Source organism: Trachurus trachurus (genome assembly GCF_905171665.1).
Source record: "Trachurus trachurus genome assembly, chromosome: 6".
NCBI lineage: Eukaryota > Metazoa > Chordata > Actinopteri > Carangiformes > Carangidae > Trachurus > Trachurus trachurus.
In genome coordinates, this window is record NC_139897.1 from 26,268,412 (window position 1) to 26,287,274 (window position 18,863).

The 18,863-nt window shown below is 40.7% G+C and overlaps 1 protein-coding gene across 1 annotated transcript; it reads left to right on the forward strand.

Annotated features, from left to right (window-relative positions):
* Window positions 1-5,191: 5,191 nt before the first annotated feature.
* Window positions 5,192-18,229, forward strand: LOC310987897 (ovochymase-2; the record flags this gene model as incomplete). Its single annotated transcript, XM_083974366.1, has 16 exons — window positions 5,192-5,288; window positions 5,406-5,477; window positions 6,005-6,102; window positions 7,545-7,642; window positions 7,776-7,948; window positions 8,043-8,138; window positions 8,527-8,708; window positions 9,600-9,758; window positions 10,117-10,150; window positions 10,248-10,338; window positions 10,958-11,087; window positions 12,239-12,331; window positions 12,425-12,518; window positions 14,002-14,133; window positions 14,927-14,983; window positions 18,069-18,229. The coding sequence occupies 16 exons, from the start codon at window positions 5,192-5,194 to the stop codon at window positions 18,227-18,229; spliced, it is 1,767 nt and encodes a 588-aa protein (XP_083830492.1).
* Window positions 18,230-18,863: the final 634 nt, after the last annotated feature.

Below are 18,863 nucleotides of genomic sequence, written 5' to 3' on the forward strand. Positions count from 1 at the left end.
CAAGCACAATGTAGATTGTAACACGACGGCTTCGGCCGGTGCCTCCCAGGTTCTTCTTGCATCAGCAGATCTGTAAAAAAAATATCAAAATCAAGCTGCTTCTTCGTCTTCTACGGTTTCCTTTTTCTTTTTTCAATCATTGTTGTGTCTGAAAGTCATTTGTGACAATCTTTGAAGAGATTTTGTTTTTGCCAAATTACCTCTTAGCTATAACAGACTCGTAGCTCAGCAGAGGATGAGACAGGTTGAGAGTTGAGAGGAGAGGGAGATCATTCATCACGTTTCACGCAGATCTACTTTAGTGTCATCACTGGGTAACATTTTTTTTTACAAGTTACAACAGATGTGATAAAGCTACATGAAGAGCAGAGTAATGAGCCGAACATAAAACCCAGCGTGGTTGTGAAGGGCTTCGATACGTCTGTTGTCATTTTCTGGTTCATCTTCACGCCTGTGATTGTTGCAGGATTCATCATCGGTTGCCTTCATCGTTTCTTATTTTTGCCTTTTTTTTTTTTTTTTAGATCATAAACTTCACTTTTCACATCAGACGTTGAGTTTCTGTAGAAATCGCCTCTCGATGCTGTTTTCAGTCTTCAGTTTTTTTTGTTTTTTTCCCCCCAGCAGTGTGTGGCTGATATCTGGTTGTGTTGTTGTGCATGCGTCTCAGGCTGCAGCGACTTTAATGACTCGCCTCTGTTTTACCGTCTGAATGTCATCGAGGAGTCATAAAAATAATAATGAATGTGGCTTTGACTTCTTCTCACAGCATGAGCCGATTTCCATGGGATCATGTCGTCAGTGGAGGTGGGGAAATAAAAAAAGAATGAATAAATAAACACAAAGACGTGTGCAAGCGAGAAACGTGCCTGAACTTTTTGTCGATATTCTAACAAATGTGAAAAGAGCAATCAGATCTATGTTTTCTAATTATTTTGTGTACAGCTCTATTTAGGTAGACGACAAAGTATAACGATGTATTTTTGTGCTGATGACATTGCGTGGCTATTTTACTGACACAAAGCTTAACAAACCGACTTCAGCTGCTGTAAATAAAACATTAAGAAAAAAACAAAAAGGTCAATATGTAAAGATAAGTGCAGTGTATGTGTGTTGCTGTAAATGTACATGTACTTTCTTTTTTTTCCTCTCTCTCTGAATGTAGGAGAATGACACAGCCTGATGTTTTGTTACACAGCTTGAATCTTCCTCAAACTAATTAACAATATCATAAATGCCTGTACTTTTTTTTTTTTTTAAATATTAAGCAAAAGTGTGTGTGTGTTCATGTGAGGGCTGTGCGACAAATTCCTGCTGTTTGAATCCATTTTTCCTCGTGGCGGTGTGAGTGTCTAGGTCTGTATTTTTTGTGGGAGTGTATGGTTGTTGTGTGTTTGGTGGGGGAAAGACCAAAAATACAAAAAAACAAAACAATGGCTTGTAAAATTTGGATGAACGGGTTCTTCTACGTGTTCTCATGTCAGGAACTACTGAATCTACCAATGAGTGGTCAAACCCAACGGGGCATTACACACAAACGCAACATCAGCATTAGCTCTGCTCGGATTAATAAACCCTCAATAAAAACATGTTAAAAACCCCTGAAAATGTGTAATATTCAGATATAAATCACAAAATTTGCAACAATCAGTGAGCGTTGAAGTCAAAGTTTGAGATTTTGGAAATTTTTTAGCATAAAGAGTGGGGAAACGTGTTAAGAGGAAGCCTGGTCCTGTATCCTTATCTTATCCAGATGTTGATGCACTACGTGTTGTTAACACTTGGGTTTTTGAAAGAAGTGAACAAGCTGCTCCGGTGGATTTCGGACGAGAGAGTTATTTCCTGTTTTTCGTGCTAAAACATCTAAAAACCTTCTTCTGGCTCCAGTTTCAGACATGGAAAACTTTATTTCCCACACTATTCAATGACGATGGCGAAGCGCAAAAAAATGCAGCTAATCTGCTTTTCTTTGTTTCCTGTTTGTTTTTAAGATCAGGACTTGTCAGGTGTGGTTTGATCGATTGGTCCTGATTGGTGGATACAGATTTTGTGACATCACCCTTTTCTTTTACCCCATTTCAAACCAGTTTTGAGCACAAACGGAAAAATAAATCATAGGTGACGTGACCTAAAGTCCTTCTGGCTTAGTTTTTTTAGGGATTTGGCACTTAAACTGGTTTTCTTTCTTTCTTTTATTCCCCATCAGGCTTTTTGTAGGAAATATATGCTTTATTTTTGTTCTTATTACGGTTATTTAAAATGTTTTGTTGCTTTAATCTTGTGTTATTGCACTGTTTTATTTTTTCATGAAGTAGAAATGTTACATGTTCTCCTGGATGTTTCAGATCTGTGTGTCTAGTAGGAGTTGTGTCTTTTCTTCTTTCTTTTATTTGTTTTCAGCTTCTTGTTTTCAGGGCTCAAACTTTACATTTGCTTGTGTTTTCGTGGCCGACAGACACACAAACACAGAGCGTCGATCTTTTTAAAAGAAAGTGTGTGTAGAACAGGAGTCGTTGCAACATACACACACAAACACACACATCAGTGTCAATGTAAATCTCCAAAAGAGGAAGAAAAAAAAATTGAACCAACAAATCAATGGTGCCTTTTGTTTGTAAACCAAAAAGAAGGAATAAACGGTGTTTAATCCCCTCCCTCTGTTTCTCATGTTTGATTTTTATTAATTAATTCATTTATTTTTTGTCACGTTAAACAGGTAAATCGATTCGGGTCTCGATCCGTCCGTCCGTCCAGTTGACCTGTTTCCTGTGGTGCGTAACATATCCGTCCCTCCACTTTCACGCACGCCGTCGTCCCTGGTAGCCAGATTAAAGTGGAGCGCTATTGAACAGCTCCATTAAGATTTAACGCTGCCATTCAGGATTATACTCGACTCTATGAATGGAGAGGATCGGCCCCCTGTTGTCCTCGATCTGGGTGGCTCAGTTTTAACCCTGAAGGTGTTCGCTTTGTTTTTTTCTCCTTTAACCTGTTTTTGTAGTTTTATCATATTCTGTAAAGGCTGTGGTGGATCTGAATCAGGCGACACCACAGAGGGGCAGGTAACATGATTACTGCTGCACTAAACTGCCGTGTTGTCCTTGCTTGCCTCGCTCGGTTGCCAAGCAAAGTGACGCTGGAGATTGTGTCTGGGTTCAGTTTCACTCTGGAGAGGAGAGGAGAGGGTTTTTCGTTTCAGCGACCGTGAAAGAGGAAGAAGAAGTTTCTCACTTTGGAGTTGGAGTGCGTTAACTTAAAACTGAAGTGGAACAGCAGGGAGACTGTTGATCTGTTGTGTTAAAAAAAAAAAAACTCAATTTAATGAGCCACAAAAACAAAATGAATCGAATGTTAAATCAAAGTTTTGGTTTTGTATCCTATAATATGTACTCATTCTGACCACTGTCTGTTTGTTTTATGGGCTATTAGACTCTGAACACAATCCTACAGTGATGGGAAACCCTCCCTTGACCCTCCTCCTCCTCCTCCCCTGTAACACCTGGCAACAGCCGCATGGCAACTGTGGCCCGGCAACCGTGCCAAGCGCTGAGCCACAACCAGCCGTGCACACCCAGCGGGGCCGGGGCCACTGGGCTGCATAAACAGGAACCCAGGGGCTTAGCGGGCTTAGAGCGGGAGCCCCCGAGGCAGAAAACACACACACTCTCATACACACTCTTGTACAGACCATAATGTTCATATGTCAGCGAACAGAGAGCAGATTTACAACACACACACTCACAGCTGCACCTGATGATATTATTTTACATCATCATCAGTGGATCAGGGTCCGGTCACCTGGAGCTCCGCCTCCTCACCTGCTGTTTCACCACAAACTATAATGAACTAACTCCCCAGGCTCAAATACATACCAACAAGCCATAATCCCTATAGTCATAGCAGTAGGTTTGTTACCTTTAATTGTCAGTGCAAGCTATTTTTAGAACGGTGGAGCAGAGCCGCGAGCTGCTCAGAGCTACGCTATGGAGGCTAATGGGATTTCTTGGTTTCCCTCATCAAACTCATCAAATAGGCAACAACTCCAAAACGCTCTGGTGGACAAGTTGTGACCTGCACATTCACCACGCCATGAGATAATAACAGAACGTTACGATACAGAGTTGTTTTAGAGGTAAATTCAGAGACTGCTTGCTGAAAAACTGTTCCCGATGGGAACGCACATCAGTGCTTTTGCATGAATTTACCTCTAAAACAACTCTGTCTCGTAACGTTCTGCTATTATCTCATAGCGTGGTGAATGTGCAGGTCACAACTTGTCCACAAGAGTGTTTTGGAGTTGTTGGATTGTGTATTTGATGAGTTGAGGATGAGGGAAACCAAGAAATCCCATAAGCCTCCGTTGCATAGCTCTGAGCAGCTCGCGGCTCTGCTCCGCCCTTCTAAAAATAGCTCGCACCGACAATCAAAGGTAACGAACCTACTCTTAAAACTATAGGGATTATTGCAATGGACCAATTTGCCAAAATGTTGAACTATCCCTTTAAGAAAAATTGTTATTGTCATTTACAACGAATGATACCAGGTCATGCAGGTGGTTTTGGTCCGGGTTTAATGAGGAAGAGAAACCACTTCATGTTCAAGAATTTTTGAGAGTTTTTCTAACTTTATCTGCGCTGTCATATCCATCACACCCATAAACACCACCACACCTACTGTGTTGTGTGTGTTCATAGCTGCAGGATCTTATCTGTTTCTCTGCCAGTGTCAGAACAGGAAACACAAACTCACCGCACAGTCGCACACTGAATTTACTGATTGTTATATTCTCCTAATCTGAACACCAACCTCCTGTGCTTCACACACGCAGAAGCTGCAGTTTTTCTAATGTGTGAGGTCATATCGGCTCCGGCCACAGATCTGACTCATTCTTCTTCACATCGTTCAGTTGTTGCAAAGTGAATGTGGAGCTGCGTCGTCCTCTCCATAAAACTTTACCTCAAAGGTCACCGATCGTTTAGTTTCTGGTGTAGTGGTTTTCACTCTTGAGCTTTTATTGCTGTAGCTAAACCTTATGAATGAAACCTAAAAGTCCTTGAAGATAAATATGCAACCATTATAATCTAAAGTTGATTTTAATCTTCCCTCTCTCTTGATCTGCATCTGCGTCAGTGTGTGTGCGGCCTCTCTTTGTCTGCGTTTTTATGACTGTTGTTTTACAGCGGCAGTGGGGATGTTTGTGTCTTTGTTGCAGAAACACCACAACGCCACAGTCGACCTTGAGAGCTCTGAGCTTTCAGATCCTGCACTTCATTTTGCTGTGACGTTTGGTTTGAACCGAACTCACCACTACATCAGGATCTTCGGGGTCCTTTTTTTAAAAAACATTTTGTCTCCGCAGTAGCACCCGGTGTTGTTTTTGTTTTTGTTCTTGTTGTGTGCACCAGGGATGAGGACCACTGCCGCTTTGCTCTCTCTCTGTTTTTGTATGAACACCGTCATCCAAGCTGCTCAGACAGGTAAGTGATGCAACCTTACTGCACTTTAAAGGTGCATTGTGTAGGAATTACTCCCATCTAGCGTTGCGGTTGTATATCGCAAGCAACTCAATCGTATTTTTCATGCTGCATTCACGCGAAATTGGGCAGAGGGCAGACGGCAGACAGACGACAGCCACTGCATGTAATGGCATAAACAAGCCTCTACAAGTGGTCGAGGCAAAACAATACAAGTGACAATATGTTGTATTGTTTACCTGACCCACGTTTTACCAGCTTTCTCTCGACTTCTGTGACTAAAATGACATCTGGTTTGTTACCGACGGCCGTCTGCCCGACTGCACGTGAATGCAGCATCAGTGAACGGCAAATTCAGAGCTTATCGGAACACTTCAGTTTGTTGATGGGGGTGATTACTGATGATTGAAAAACATAGGCTACTTTTGAATGAAATAATCGATTTTCGTGATAGATAACAGGAGAAGTTACACAATGTCCCTTTAATAGATGATGCAACACTGAACAATGTGACGTTTTCATCTCATCAGGGTCAAAGTGTGGCGTTCCTCATGCGTGGAGCCCCGTGGTTCAGTCTCTGAGGGTGGTCGGAGGGTCCGAGGCCTCATATGGATCACACCCATGGCTGGTCAGTCAGTATAGTCTAATCTAATGTGTTTCATAACACAGACAGTGATACTGTTTAATTTGCATTTTCTGCTGCTGCTGAAGGTTTGGTTTCTTTAAGCTTATCACTTCATATCATGCAAACTTAACCACAGTTTCTCCTGCTGCCGGTGGTAACAGTTGCTTCCTGTGCAACCACATGAAAAAAAGACTGACAGTGTGTGAAGTAAGATTTCCTGCTGAATCATCACCACCGGTGTTTTATCAATTTATTTACTGTCTGCACTCAGACATTTAACTGCATGACAATGTTGCAGTGTATTAAAGAGGAACTATGCAAGATGTTTTAGCTTAAAGCAACTACAAAGAACTTTTAACTGGATGTGCAAAAGTCTCTCGTTTCTGCTGATGTATGACCTACAACAGCAAATGAGGTCAATACAATAATACAACAAATATATTTTATTAACATTTTCTTACATACACTTGTATTTATATGAATATGGATATATCAAATTATAGACCTGTGCCTCATTAACAAAGCCACCTGCTGTGGTACAAGTGCTGTTAACGGAACACAAATTACAAACCAACAATACACATCACAAACCTCTACTTCTCAGCCATAAAACATTTTGTGCATATTTTAATGACCTAATGTAATTGGGGATATTTGAACTCATTATTCCTGTTATGGAGTTTACGTAATTGACTACTTATTCCTCTTCATTGTCATTAGCTAGATCAATACCATTAACAACACATTAAACAGTTCCCATATCTTTTCAAACATATCCTGCCTTCCTTTTCGCATGTACGTCACTCTCTCCTAAGGAAAAGTTGTCAGCATTTGCCTCACCCAATACCGAACACTTGGCCCGCTGGTCTTTTTCCAGATAAGCTATTTCTAAATAGTGTGACTCTATACCTTTGTATACCTTACTGTAATTTTCAGTTCCCCTGTTCACCTATCAGCATGGGATGACTACTCTAGCTTCACACTTTAGCACGATAGCATCACTTGGTCTCGTCTGAACACAATCTCTTGTGACTGACCTCAGCTGTGTACGGTGCCCTGAGAGTTCAATATTAGTCATTATAGAGTCATTTGGTCACTAATTATTACTAATTATTAAGATTAACAGCCAGGTGGGGTCAGAGAAACCTAATTGGCAGCACCTTTACCTTTACTTTTCTCCACACTTCCTGTTTCTGAGTCACGTGTGTCCCTAACGCACCAATCAGAGGCCAGAGGGACTTAGAATAAGGGTGAATAAGAAGAAAAACTACAGCAATAGACTCAAGAAGTTATTATGACTGTTTTTAAGGGGTCAGATATAAAAATTAATACTTGTAAATATGTAAACAATAATTATTCATAAGTATAAACACTGTAAATGTATTTTCTAGTGAATTAACTCATATATGCAGTATGAATTAACACCTTTAACTCTCTACGCTCAGGTTTCTCTCCGGCTGAAGGGCTCTCATTTCTGTGGAGGAGCCATCCTGACCGGCCGCTGGATCATGACGGCCGCACACTGCTTCACATCAGTCTCCAAGTGCTGTTCTCATCCACTTGAATTAATGATTGTATGAATATTTCCAGGTTGAACTGAGTCGATTGTACTCTCCTCCTCCTCCTCCTCCTCCTCCTCCTCCTCCTCCTCCTCCTCCTCCTCCTCCTCTGTGCAGAGAGTTTCTCAGCGGTGTGCGAGTGGCCGTGGGAGAGTTCGATCGCAGAGTGGACGATGAAGAGGAGCAGGTCTTTCGTGTCAAGTCGGTGTCGGTGCACGAGAAGTACAATCATGCTTCACCTATGATCTACGACTTAGCTCTGGTGGAGCTGGATGGAGACGTCCGACTGGGCAGGTTTCACTTCTGATGATTAGTTTAATCAAATTTTGATGACATGTTAACACTCGTCACATTTTATTAAGTCATATTTAACTTTAACTACAGGTGTCTATGTCCAGCCAGTGTGTCTACCTGTGCCTGATGAGAAAATCCTTCCTCAAACCAGTTGCATCGTGGGAGGATGGGGCAGGATAAAGGAAAGTAAGTAGTTGCACGGAAACTTTTTATCTGTATTTGTTGTATTATATTGTTTTTAATGATTGATCATTGTTATCTTTTATTCTTGATCTTGTCCCTTTCATATATGACTGCTGTGTGTTTTTATTCCTTTTATTGTTACCTCACTGATTATTTCTCTTTTTATTCTTGATCCTTCCTGTGCATAACTCTCCAAGTCTTGATTTTACCTCTTATGTGTTATTGCTTTATATTGTTCAAACTGTAAAGCACTTTAAATTGCTCTCAATTGATTTGAACTGTGCTATATAAATAAAATGTGTTTGATTGATTGATTGATTGATTGATAGTTTTCCCACCACCAGACCAGATGTTGTTAAAGTCGACCTCAGCGTCTCATGTTGTTGTGTAGAAGGCCGTCTTCCTGCGGTACTGAGAGAGGTCCGGTTGGACCTGGTGGAGCCAGCCAAGTGTAAATACGTCCTCCAGATGGTCAAAGGCTCAGCTCTGAACCCAGGACCGGCCCGAGCTCCGGCGGCGGCCATGACGGTCCTGTGTGCCGGTCCGGAGAGAGGAGGGAGAGACGCCTGCCAGGTAGACAAAGTGGTAACCCTTTAATTTAAAGGCCACTAATGTCAAGAAATAGCCAAGAAATAACAATTAATTGTGTCATAATGTCTAGAAATAGCCCAGAAATAACGGTCAATTCACTTTATGCACAGCTACACTACTTCCTGAAATAAGACAGCTCGTTTAATTCCTGTTTTACATTATTGGACCAACTGATTAATCCAGGTGTGTCTGACCACTGTGACTACTCAGACACACCTGGATTAATCAATTGGTCCAATAATGTAAATCAGGAATTAAACGAGCTGGCTTATTTCAGGAAGTAGTGTAGCTGTGCATAAAGTGAATTGCATGGACTTGGTGGAGAAAAATTCTGGTCTTTCCCAAAAGATTCAAAGCATGAAAAGCATGTGTAATCTTTTGCCTTTATGAAAAACCTCACATTACTATGCAATTAATTGTTATTTCTTGGCTATTTCTTGACATTACTACCCAATTAATTGTTGTTTCTTGGCTATTTCTTGACATTACTATGCAATTAATTGTTATTTTTTGACATTCCTACCCAATTAATTGTTATTTCTTGGCTATTTGACATTGCTATGCAATTAATTGTTATTTCTTGGCTATTTCTTGACATTACTACCCAATTAATTGTTGTTTCTTGGCTATTTCTTGACATTACTATGCAATTAATTGTTATTTTTTGACATTACTACCCAATTAATTGTTATTTCTTGGCTATGTGACATTGTTATGCAATTAATTGTTATTTCTTGGCTGTTTCTTGACATTTTCGTGTACTGTAATTAGCGGCCTGTGAATTAAAGCGTTACAGACAAATCACATACATTTAGTTTAAATAAAGCCCAGTTCAGCCCATTTAGTTTGTCGTTCCCTTCGTCCTCCCTGCAGGGCGACTCTGGGGGTCCTCTCATGTGTCCAGCGGGGTCAGGCCGAGGTCACTGGGTGGCGCTGGGCGTGACTTCCTGGGGTAAGGGATGTGGTCGGAGCTGGGGGAACAACAGCAGCCGCTCTCCGACCAAACGAGGATCTCCAGGGGTTTTCACTGATGTCAGGCTGCTGCTGCCCTGGATCAAACGGAAGCTGAGAGAGGGTGAGAAAGATAAAGCTTTATCATTAAATGAGCCAAGAGGATTGTTGGTGGGAAGTCATTATGAGGCTCCACGAGGCGCTGATGGTTTGATTGTTGGTTTTTAGCCGAGTAGTTTATGAAACAAATGACATGATCAGATTTTGTTTGGATAATACAGTGCTCACAGAAACTGACTAGCACAAAGGCGAAGAAGGGGTATGAATACTTTCTGAATGCACTGTACGTACAGAATATTTTATATATTGGTGAATAAAAGTTTTATTTCTTGTTAATATTTTCCTCTTCATCTGTTTGTTTTCTTTAGCTGATCAGCAGCAGCAGCAGCAGCAGCAGGGAATGACCGTATCGGGTGAGTTGTTTTTCTTTCATCACAGCAACTCGAATTCATCTATATTTCATCCTGTGCACATGACTCTTTGATGTACGCTGCACTGTGTGTGTGTTAGGACTCTGCAGTGTGAGAGATGGACCTGTTACTGACAGTGAGGGAGTCATCAGAAACCCCGCCCTCTCCAGTGATCGCTATGGAAACAATGAGTGAGTCAAGTCAAGTTAAAATTTTTATTTTATCTGCAGTTAAACACCATAAAAACAGCATTCACACTGATCACCATTAATACTGTCTCCATAGTTTACACTTTTATCTGAAATTTTGATCCATGAGAAACGGTTGAAACCAACTCAGTGTTGTTTTGCATCTCCTCCTCTCTCAGGCTTCTCTCTCTGAGCCAATCAGAAGAGAGGAAGCTCTGAGCCTCTCTTCTGATTGGGTGACTCTTATCTGAGTGAGTCAATAAAAAAAGAGTGGATTTTGAAGTAAAACACTTAGAGAAACCAAATCCTGCAAGTGTTAGATGGCAGATCCAGGTGGTGAGGGGGCGGGGCTTAGGGTGACTGCTTTGTAGTGACATCACAAAGTGACAGGAAGTCCTAATGGCTGGCTTTTAAAGGCTCAGTTTCTGAATTTAGGCTGTGTGTGTTTCTCTGTGGACTGAGGCTTTGATACTTTCACAGTATTAATATAGAACCAAGAGCTGATCAATAATTGAAAAACATGGAAATTTTACAATGTGGGACTGGGACCTTTAAATAAATTCATTTTTTTTACTCCATAATCTCTGTTTTTTACTCCATGTGTGTCCATGTGTGTCTTCAGGTTGTGTGTGTGGCGTATCAGTGTTCCTCCAGGTTTTAGTCTTCTCCTGGAGTTTGACCACTTTGATCTGGAGAACGATTCTCACTGTCGCTTCGATCGACTCACTGTGTCAGCAGGAACCCACAGGCCTGTTGGTGAGACACACACACACACACACACACACACACACACACACACACACACACACACACACACACACACACACACACACACACACACACACACACACACACACACACACACACACTGAATTATTTTGTTCCCAGAGGACATTTCACTGGCTATATGGACCACATAACTTATCACCATACAGACACAGAAGCAAAGAAATAATCAAAAGCAGAGATGTAATAAAAGAAATATATAAATAAATAAATGAAAAACCAAACATAGCATTTTTCATTACCAGATTGAATTTATTTTGCATTTATATTGGCATTAAATTGTTTTTTTTATATATATATTTGTTTGTTTATGTCATAATTTCTGTCCTTAATTTGAGATGTTGCCTTAAAAAACATCTCTATGTGTCACAATGAGCCACTAAACAACAACAACCTACGATTCAGGAACAGATTAAAACCTAAACACTAAATAACAACAACAGTTTATTGTCGTCCTTGTTTTTACAGGAATATTCTGTGGAAGTGTCGTTCGCCACCCGGCGCTGCTAATTCATTCCCAGAATGCAACACTCCTCTTCTCCTCTGACATTAGCACGACGGGAAGTGGCTTTGTCGTTAAGCACCGTGTCGTCCAGGGACTCTCTGATCCTGGTGGGAAACACACACACACACACAACACACAACACACAACACAGACACACACAAATACAGTGTCTATATACTATACTGTGTATATACATGAAACACACAGACACACTTGATGCTGTACAGACACAGTGTCACCAACTGTTGTGTCTGTTGTGGATCTCGTAGCAACCGAGGCAGATGTCCCATGACACAATAATGAGCTGCACAAGACACACACACTTACTGTACACACACACACACACACGCACACACACACACACACACACAGACACACACTCTGATATGTACTTAGCGGCAGTAGAGAGGATGAACTCAGCCGCTATTAATGAGTCTTTTATTCCCCTAGTGTGCACAAGTTTGTGTATCTGTGTTAAACTGGTTTGTCTTCTGTTGTGTGTGTGTGTGTGTGTGTGTGTGTGTGTGTGTGTGTGTGTGTGTGTGTGTGTGTGTGTGTGTGTGTGTGTGTGTGTAATCAGGATGTGGGACACTCGTCCTGGTGGAAAACCAGACTGTCGTCCACAGCCCAAACTACCCACAATCCTACAGTAACGACTGTGTTGTCCGGTGGGTCGTCTACGCTCCACAGGGTCACGTTGTTAAGGTGACACACTGAAACTTTCCACCTTAAACCTTTCCACCTTAAGTAGAGTAGAGTGGAGTGGTCGGAGGCTGACAGTGGTGGTTTGTGTTTCAGCTGGAGTTCTCTGATGTGGAGCTGGAGGAGTCGGACGGATGTTTGTACGACTCCCTCTCCGTCCTGGGCGACGTGGAGCAGACGGAGGAGATCGGTACGACGGCTGGATTTTCAAAATTCTTTCTTTCTTTTTTTTTTTAACAGTCTGAATTTTACATATTGGAAAAACAATAGTGTTCTAATTACAGATATAAATTCAACATACCCCAGAACAGATACCAACCCCACGCCCCCATCCCTCCGGCACCTAGCCCCAGCAGATGGACACATAGCTAAAAGTAAATTAAAGACAAACAAAAGAAAAACAAAAGAAAAAGATGGGTTGTCAAGGGAAGAGAAAAAGAGGGTAAATAAAGAAACAAAATAATAAATTAATGTATGAATAGATACAAATAAATAAATAACAGTAACAGTGGTAATACTCAATAAAAAAGGCGGTAGCTTCTCTTCCTGGGGTCCGCGTAATACAAAGTATTACCAAAATTTGATATAGATAACTGATATCTATTATGTATTATGTTATCTGATACAACAAGTCAGTTTAAAAACATTTTCATGACAAAACAAATGTCAAATCACATAGAATAGACGTCAGATACCTGATCCAACAAGTCAAATTACACACATTTCCATAACAAAGTCCACTAAAAAATCATTCATTCATATCTCAATCCATTATAGTAAGTGTAGTTGTGTGTGTGTTTATGTTTATTAAAGACTCCCATTAGCTGCTGGGCCTTCCAGCAGCTACTCTCCCTGGAGTCTTGATCACTCAACAACTGAAATGTTGATCTCTCACATACATTATTTGAGAGCACTATTAGACCGTTTGGTTTCCTTACTCTAAAAGATATTTCCAAAGAAACTCATTAAAGCAGAAGTAAGCGATCCGGTCGTTTTGGGTAATGCTGCGTTCGAGGCAGGCTTTTGAAACCGTAAATTACAGCTTCAAGTCACGACTTACGACTTTGTAGCGTTCCAGGCAACCCACTCGTGTTTTTCCGACCTGTTTTACCTGTGAAAGTCACTATAACGGCCACTCGTAACTTCCGACCCGTGAACTCGTACCAGATCGAACTGGTACGACTTCACAGGTCGGAAAAACACGAGTTACGGGCTGCCTTGAACGCACCATAACGTCTTGTCAGCCGATGGAGTTAGCAGCCCCCGCCCCTCGTCATGGATCTATTGGTCCTCGTCCCTACGTCACCACATTCAGGCGCATCCCTTGGCTGCACACACAGCCCTTCATGCCGTTCTCTCTCCTCATTGGATAAAAACTGTAGGATACGATAAATGTTTTCTCCTCGGCTCAGAGCAGAGCAGAGTGACTGACAGACCCGTGTTTCAGACCAAACACTCTATATAAGTGATTGCTGTCGGAAGATATAACTATTTAAGACTTATATTAACACAAAAATATCGCTTACTTCTGCTTTAAATTGCATTCAACTTGTCTTCCTCTCTAAGCCACAAAATAAAGTGTTTCCGTCTGAAATGAGAGTTGTTGTGTTGATGTTGTGTTGTGTTGATATTGATATTGATGTTAATGTTGATGTTGTGTTGTTGTGTTGTAGCGGTGTTGTGCGGCAGCAGCGTCCCTCCTCCCGTCCTGTCCTACCACAGCGTCATGGTGCTTCACTTCTCCACAGACGACAGCGTCGCACACAGAGGATTCAGAGCCACAGTGACGTTCATCAGCAGAGCAGGTACAGCAGAGTGTGTGTGTGTGTGTGGATGGATGGATGGATAGATAGATAGATAGATAGATAGATAGATAGATAGATAGATAGATAGATAGATAGATAGATAGATAGATAGATAGATGGATGGATGGATGGATGGATGGATGGATGGATGGACGGACGGATGGATGGACGGATGGGTGGATGGACAGACAGCAAGACAGAAAGTGCTTCACAAAAAGGTGAAAACAAACAAAAAATGCTAAAACAGTAAAAAAAAAAAAAAAAAAAGTAAAAATTCAAACAGATAAAAGCTTTGGTTGAAAATTAAAAAGAAAAAAAAAGTTTATAGAGACAGGAAACAATAGGGATAGTGAGCAGTGTGACATACGAACTAATCACTTCCACCCAACGAGCTAAAAACATCAAACTACCACGACTACGTTGAAGCTAAAACAAAGATAAAAAAGAGAAACCCTGACCCAAACATAAAAACATACAGCTGTGTGTGTGTGTGTGTTTGTAGATGGATGGAGATGGATTTATACAGTGGTGGATGGAGAATGGATGGATAAATATAGACACATTGATGGACTAATAGATAGATGGATGGATGGATGGATAGATAGATAAAAGCTTTGGTTGAAAAATAAAAGTTTAAGACGTTTATAGAGACAGGAAACTCCACCCAACGAGCTGAAAACATCAAACCACCACGACCACGTTGAAGCTAAAACAAAGATACAAAAGAGAAACCATGACCCAAACATAAAAACATACTGTACAGCTGCTGAATTCTCCTTTTTTTTCCCTCTAGACCTGCACCGTGATGAGGACAGAGCTGGTCCAGACGCTCAGCGAGGAGCCTGGAGACGTAACCATGGTGATCTGACAGCTGAACGGCAACGCATCGCATCACACAACCGGGGTCTGTTCGGTCAATACGTTCTCTTAGTATTTTAGCCTTGTGTTATCTTTATTATTGTTCTTCAGTGTTTTTGATAGCCACAATTGGACATTAACCAACAACCTTCAGCAGGCATCACTTATTTTTATTTATTATTTAATAGATTTTATTAATCTTATTTATCTAATTAAAACATAAACAACATACAAGTGCTCTCTGTATTCACAAAGATATCAAAACAGGAAGGAAAACAAACCACCGTCCAAACCAAAATGATGTAGCTCACGACTGTCCCCATACACACACTGTGCCTTCTCTCGTCCATTTATAGTGGAAGTAAAAGTATAAATTATACAAGTACACGAGGCAATAACAGGGTGGATGACGTTAATAAAAATAATTTAATGAAATAAAGGCAGTTAAACAATAAAATACCTAAATAAATTAAATAAAACCATCAGTACAACAAGTGCATTACTTTTTAATTTCCCCTGGAAACACTTAATGTTGTGTTGTGTTGTGTGTATTTGCAGCCCACACACGGTTTGTCTGTTGTGTTTGTTGCTTTGCACTGAGCCCTCAGGGCCACCGTACCTACTCCAGTGAGCGTTAGGAGCCAAACAAAGCAGCTTGAAGTGGCATTTAGAGCATCGATGAGACATTTAACACCAGAGTTACGACTGAGTGAGGCGTGAGAAGCCTTCAACAATATACTAACAGAGGAATGACACACACAGACACACACACACGCTCCTTAACGCACAAAGATTGATTTTAACACATTGAATTTGTTATACATCAAATATAAAACATATTCTGTCAGTTTTTTTTAATCCACATGATATTTTTCTCTCCTTTTTGACTTTTTCTCAGTGTTTTCTGAGAAACAAGAATCTAAATATTGAAAGCAAGCTGTTCCACACACGATATTGTTGTTTATGTCAGATTTTAATGTTCAGTTTCCTCCTTCACAGTGAAACAATAACAGCTCTGGTTACGCCGATTCCCAATTTTCTAGTCATTTCTGGCTCAGAGAATCCGTTATCAGCTTCATCTATTGAAATGTAATGATATGCGTGTAAGCCTCACCCTCTCCCCTGCGTCTACATCTCTACACCACAGAACAGCAGAAACATCTCCGCTCGACAGAGACTGAATCTTTCAACAGGCGGAGGAACAGGTGGCTGCAGCTGCTGCGTTTTCCTTCAGAGGCTTTTCCCTCTGTCTGTCGTGTCCGTCCTGCTCCTCTTCTACTGTTCCTCCACTCTGATTTATTATTAATCTGTGTGTCTTTAATTAGGAATCGAACTGGGTTACAGACAGTAGTACAGAGTCGGCTGCTGAGTTTTCCAACAGAACAGAAGCAGCGCGGCGGTATTTTTTCATGACACTGTGAATTTATCATGCCGTCGCATCTGAAAGTCGGCTTTTCTCCCAACGCTTTATACTTTTTTCTTTTCTTTTTCTTTTTTTTTCATCTGATTTCTTCCTTTCTGCACTCTCTTTCTCTCTCTCTGTCTCTCTTTCTGTCTCTCTAGGGTCCACCCTCGCCACACCCAGCTCCCTCGGGGCCGTCGTGCTGCTTTTGTTTAGGCTCTTTCTCTCTTCCTGTGTCTCTTGTGTAGTCGAGGAAACTGCCGTGACTACTACGCTCACTCTTTTGCTCCACAGTTTTGTGTTTTACCGGCCTGTCGAACTGCCAGTGAACTAGACACCCACTGGACGTCCAGCAGCAGCAGCAGCAGCAGCAGCAGCAGCACAGACACAGAGGGATATCACATGATGCAGCTAGACGCTCGCTCAGTGTTGTGGCTCATGTGTTTCCTCTAAATACGGTTTTATTTCCCTCTTAATTCCTCATGCAGCCCCGGAGACATGTTGTTTATCATCCTCATATTCACTTCACAGCGTACTGTACATAAATAAACACACTGCATATCATAAAACCACCGTTATTATGACTCGTTAGAACAATTTGTGATCAGCTGCTTCACGGCTGCCAAGATTTCATTTATGAGCTCATAACAGATCAGCCACCACTGCACTAACTTGTTGTGACCATGGTGCATTGAATTCTTAATTATAACAGTAATTAGTTGTTGCTTGTAGTTTTTGACGTACTGTAAATCATTTTCTAGTCAGGAGTCATCTGTAAAACATGTAACTAACTGATATAAGCACTGATTCACTGACCACCAAACTTTAATATAATGTTTGATCAGGAACTGACACAGTATCAAATACAGAGGTTTGTGATGCACAGCGCCCTCTAGTGAAACGTTATTGGCTCTACAATAGGAAAAATTCAAAAGTTATATCAATTAGATTGTATATATAATTTCAAATATATCATATAAATGTATTTATTTAAAAAAGAGGGTTAAATATGTGTGTATGTGTAGTGATAGTGAGATCATGCAACACATATGATATAACAATGATGTTCATTGTAATAAGACTGTTTCAGTCTCGTGGATGAATGGATGTGATTATGTGGATCTGTTGCAATTTAGTAACGCGTTGGTATTATTATTATTATTGGCTCTTTAATTTTTATTGCACACGCTGGCAGCAGCAGCTCTCAGACACATGTGGAACTAATGACAGTGAAATAAAAGTAAAGCGATGTCTGATGCATTGGATACGCTGTAGGAGAATATGTTTCTTGTTTTTGTATTTGTCTGTAAAGAACAAGTTTTTTTTATGAGATACGTTTTTGATTTTCTTTTTCATCTGCATTTAACTCCCCTGGGTGATTTTATACTACTTTGCCTTTTAGTGCACTGGTTTAAGAGATGAAAAAGAAAAAATATCCTAGTTAAAAAAGATTTAGCTTGCACTGCTTTTACTGAAAAAAACAAATTTAACTAATTTGCAAAAAAAAAAAAATCCCCATGCCTTCAGGGCTTCCATAGTTTCTGCTGCTTTTAACAAGTCAAAAAAATCTGAAACAGTTTAAATTCCTGTGTTTTCTGAACTGTAGCTGTGGATCAGTGCTCGATGATACTAATGAACTTTATTTCATAGTTGTTTTTTTTATTCTGTGTTTTAGTGAACCTGAATGTCACTGATCCAGATGTGCAGCGGTCCAGCAGCAGAGCCCTGTCCCACCAGAGTGACGTGGACCAGAGGACTCCACAGGATCCCAGCCGCCGTACGGACACGGGCTCAGACGATGAAGACTACAATGGAGAATCCTCAGGGACAGTGTAGATGGAAACCTCTGGGAAAACATACAGTACAGCGGCATCACGCAACAATTTGGGCACCCGTGGTCAAAATCTCTGTTAATGTGAACAGTTCAACAAGTAGAAGCTGAAATGATCTCCAAAAGGCATAAAGTTAAACATGAAACACTCATATTTTAAGCGATATCAGTGTATTATTTTTTGCTTTCTACAATTTTAGAGTGAAAAGGGGAAACAAAGCAGCAGCCTGCAAAGGAATGGGAAACCCAGGAGACTTGAGCTCTCAGATAACTTTGACCAAGGTATCAGACAAGATATTTACTGTTTACACGCTGTGGTAGTTTCTAAAGGGGGGGCTACTAGCTACAACTATGCAGGGGGCCCAAACCTTTGCTGTCCAGCCTTTTCCTTTCCAAAGTTGAAAATAAAAAAGTATATAGTATATTGTTTAAAATATAAAGGGAATCTGTCATCTGTAACGTAATGCCTTTTGGAGATTATTTCTTAACTGTTCACATTCACATTAACAGAAATATTGACCAGACCAAAAAAATGTACCTCCTTCTCCCAACTGCTATTTATCTACTTGATCATAAACTTTTCTACCATTTTGTACCAAAACGCAGATTGTTTCAAAATAAAAAAGTAAATAATTTTTT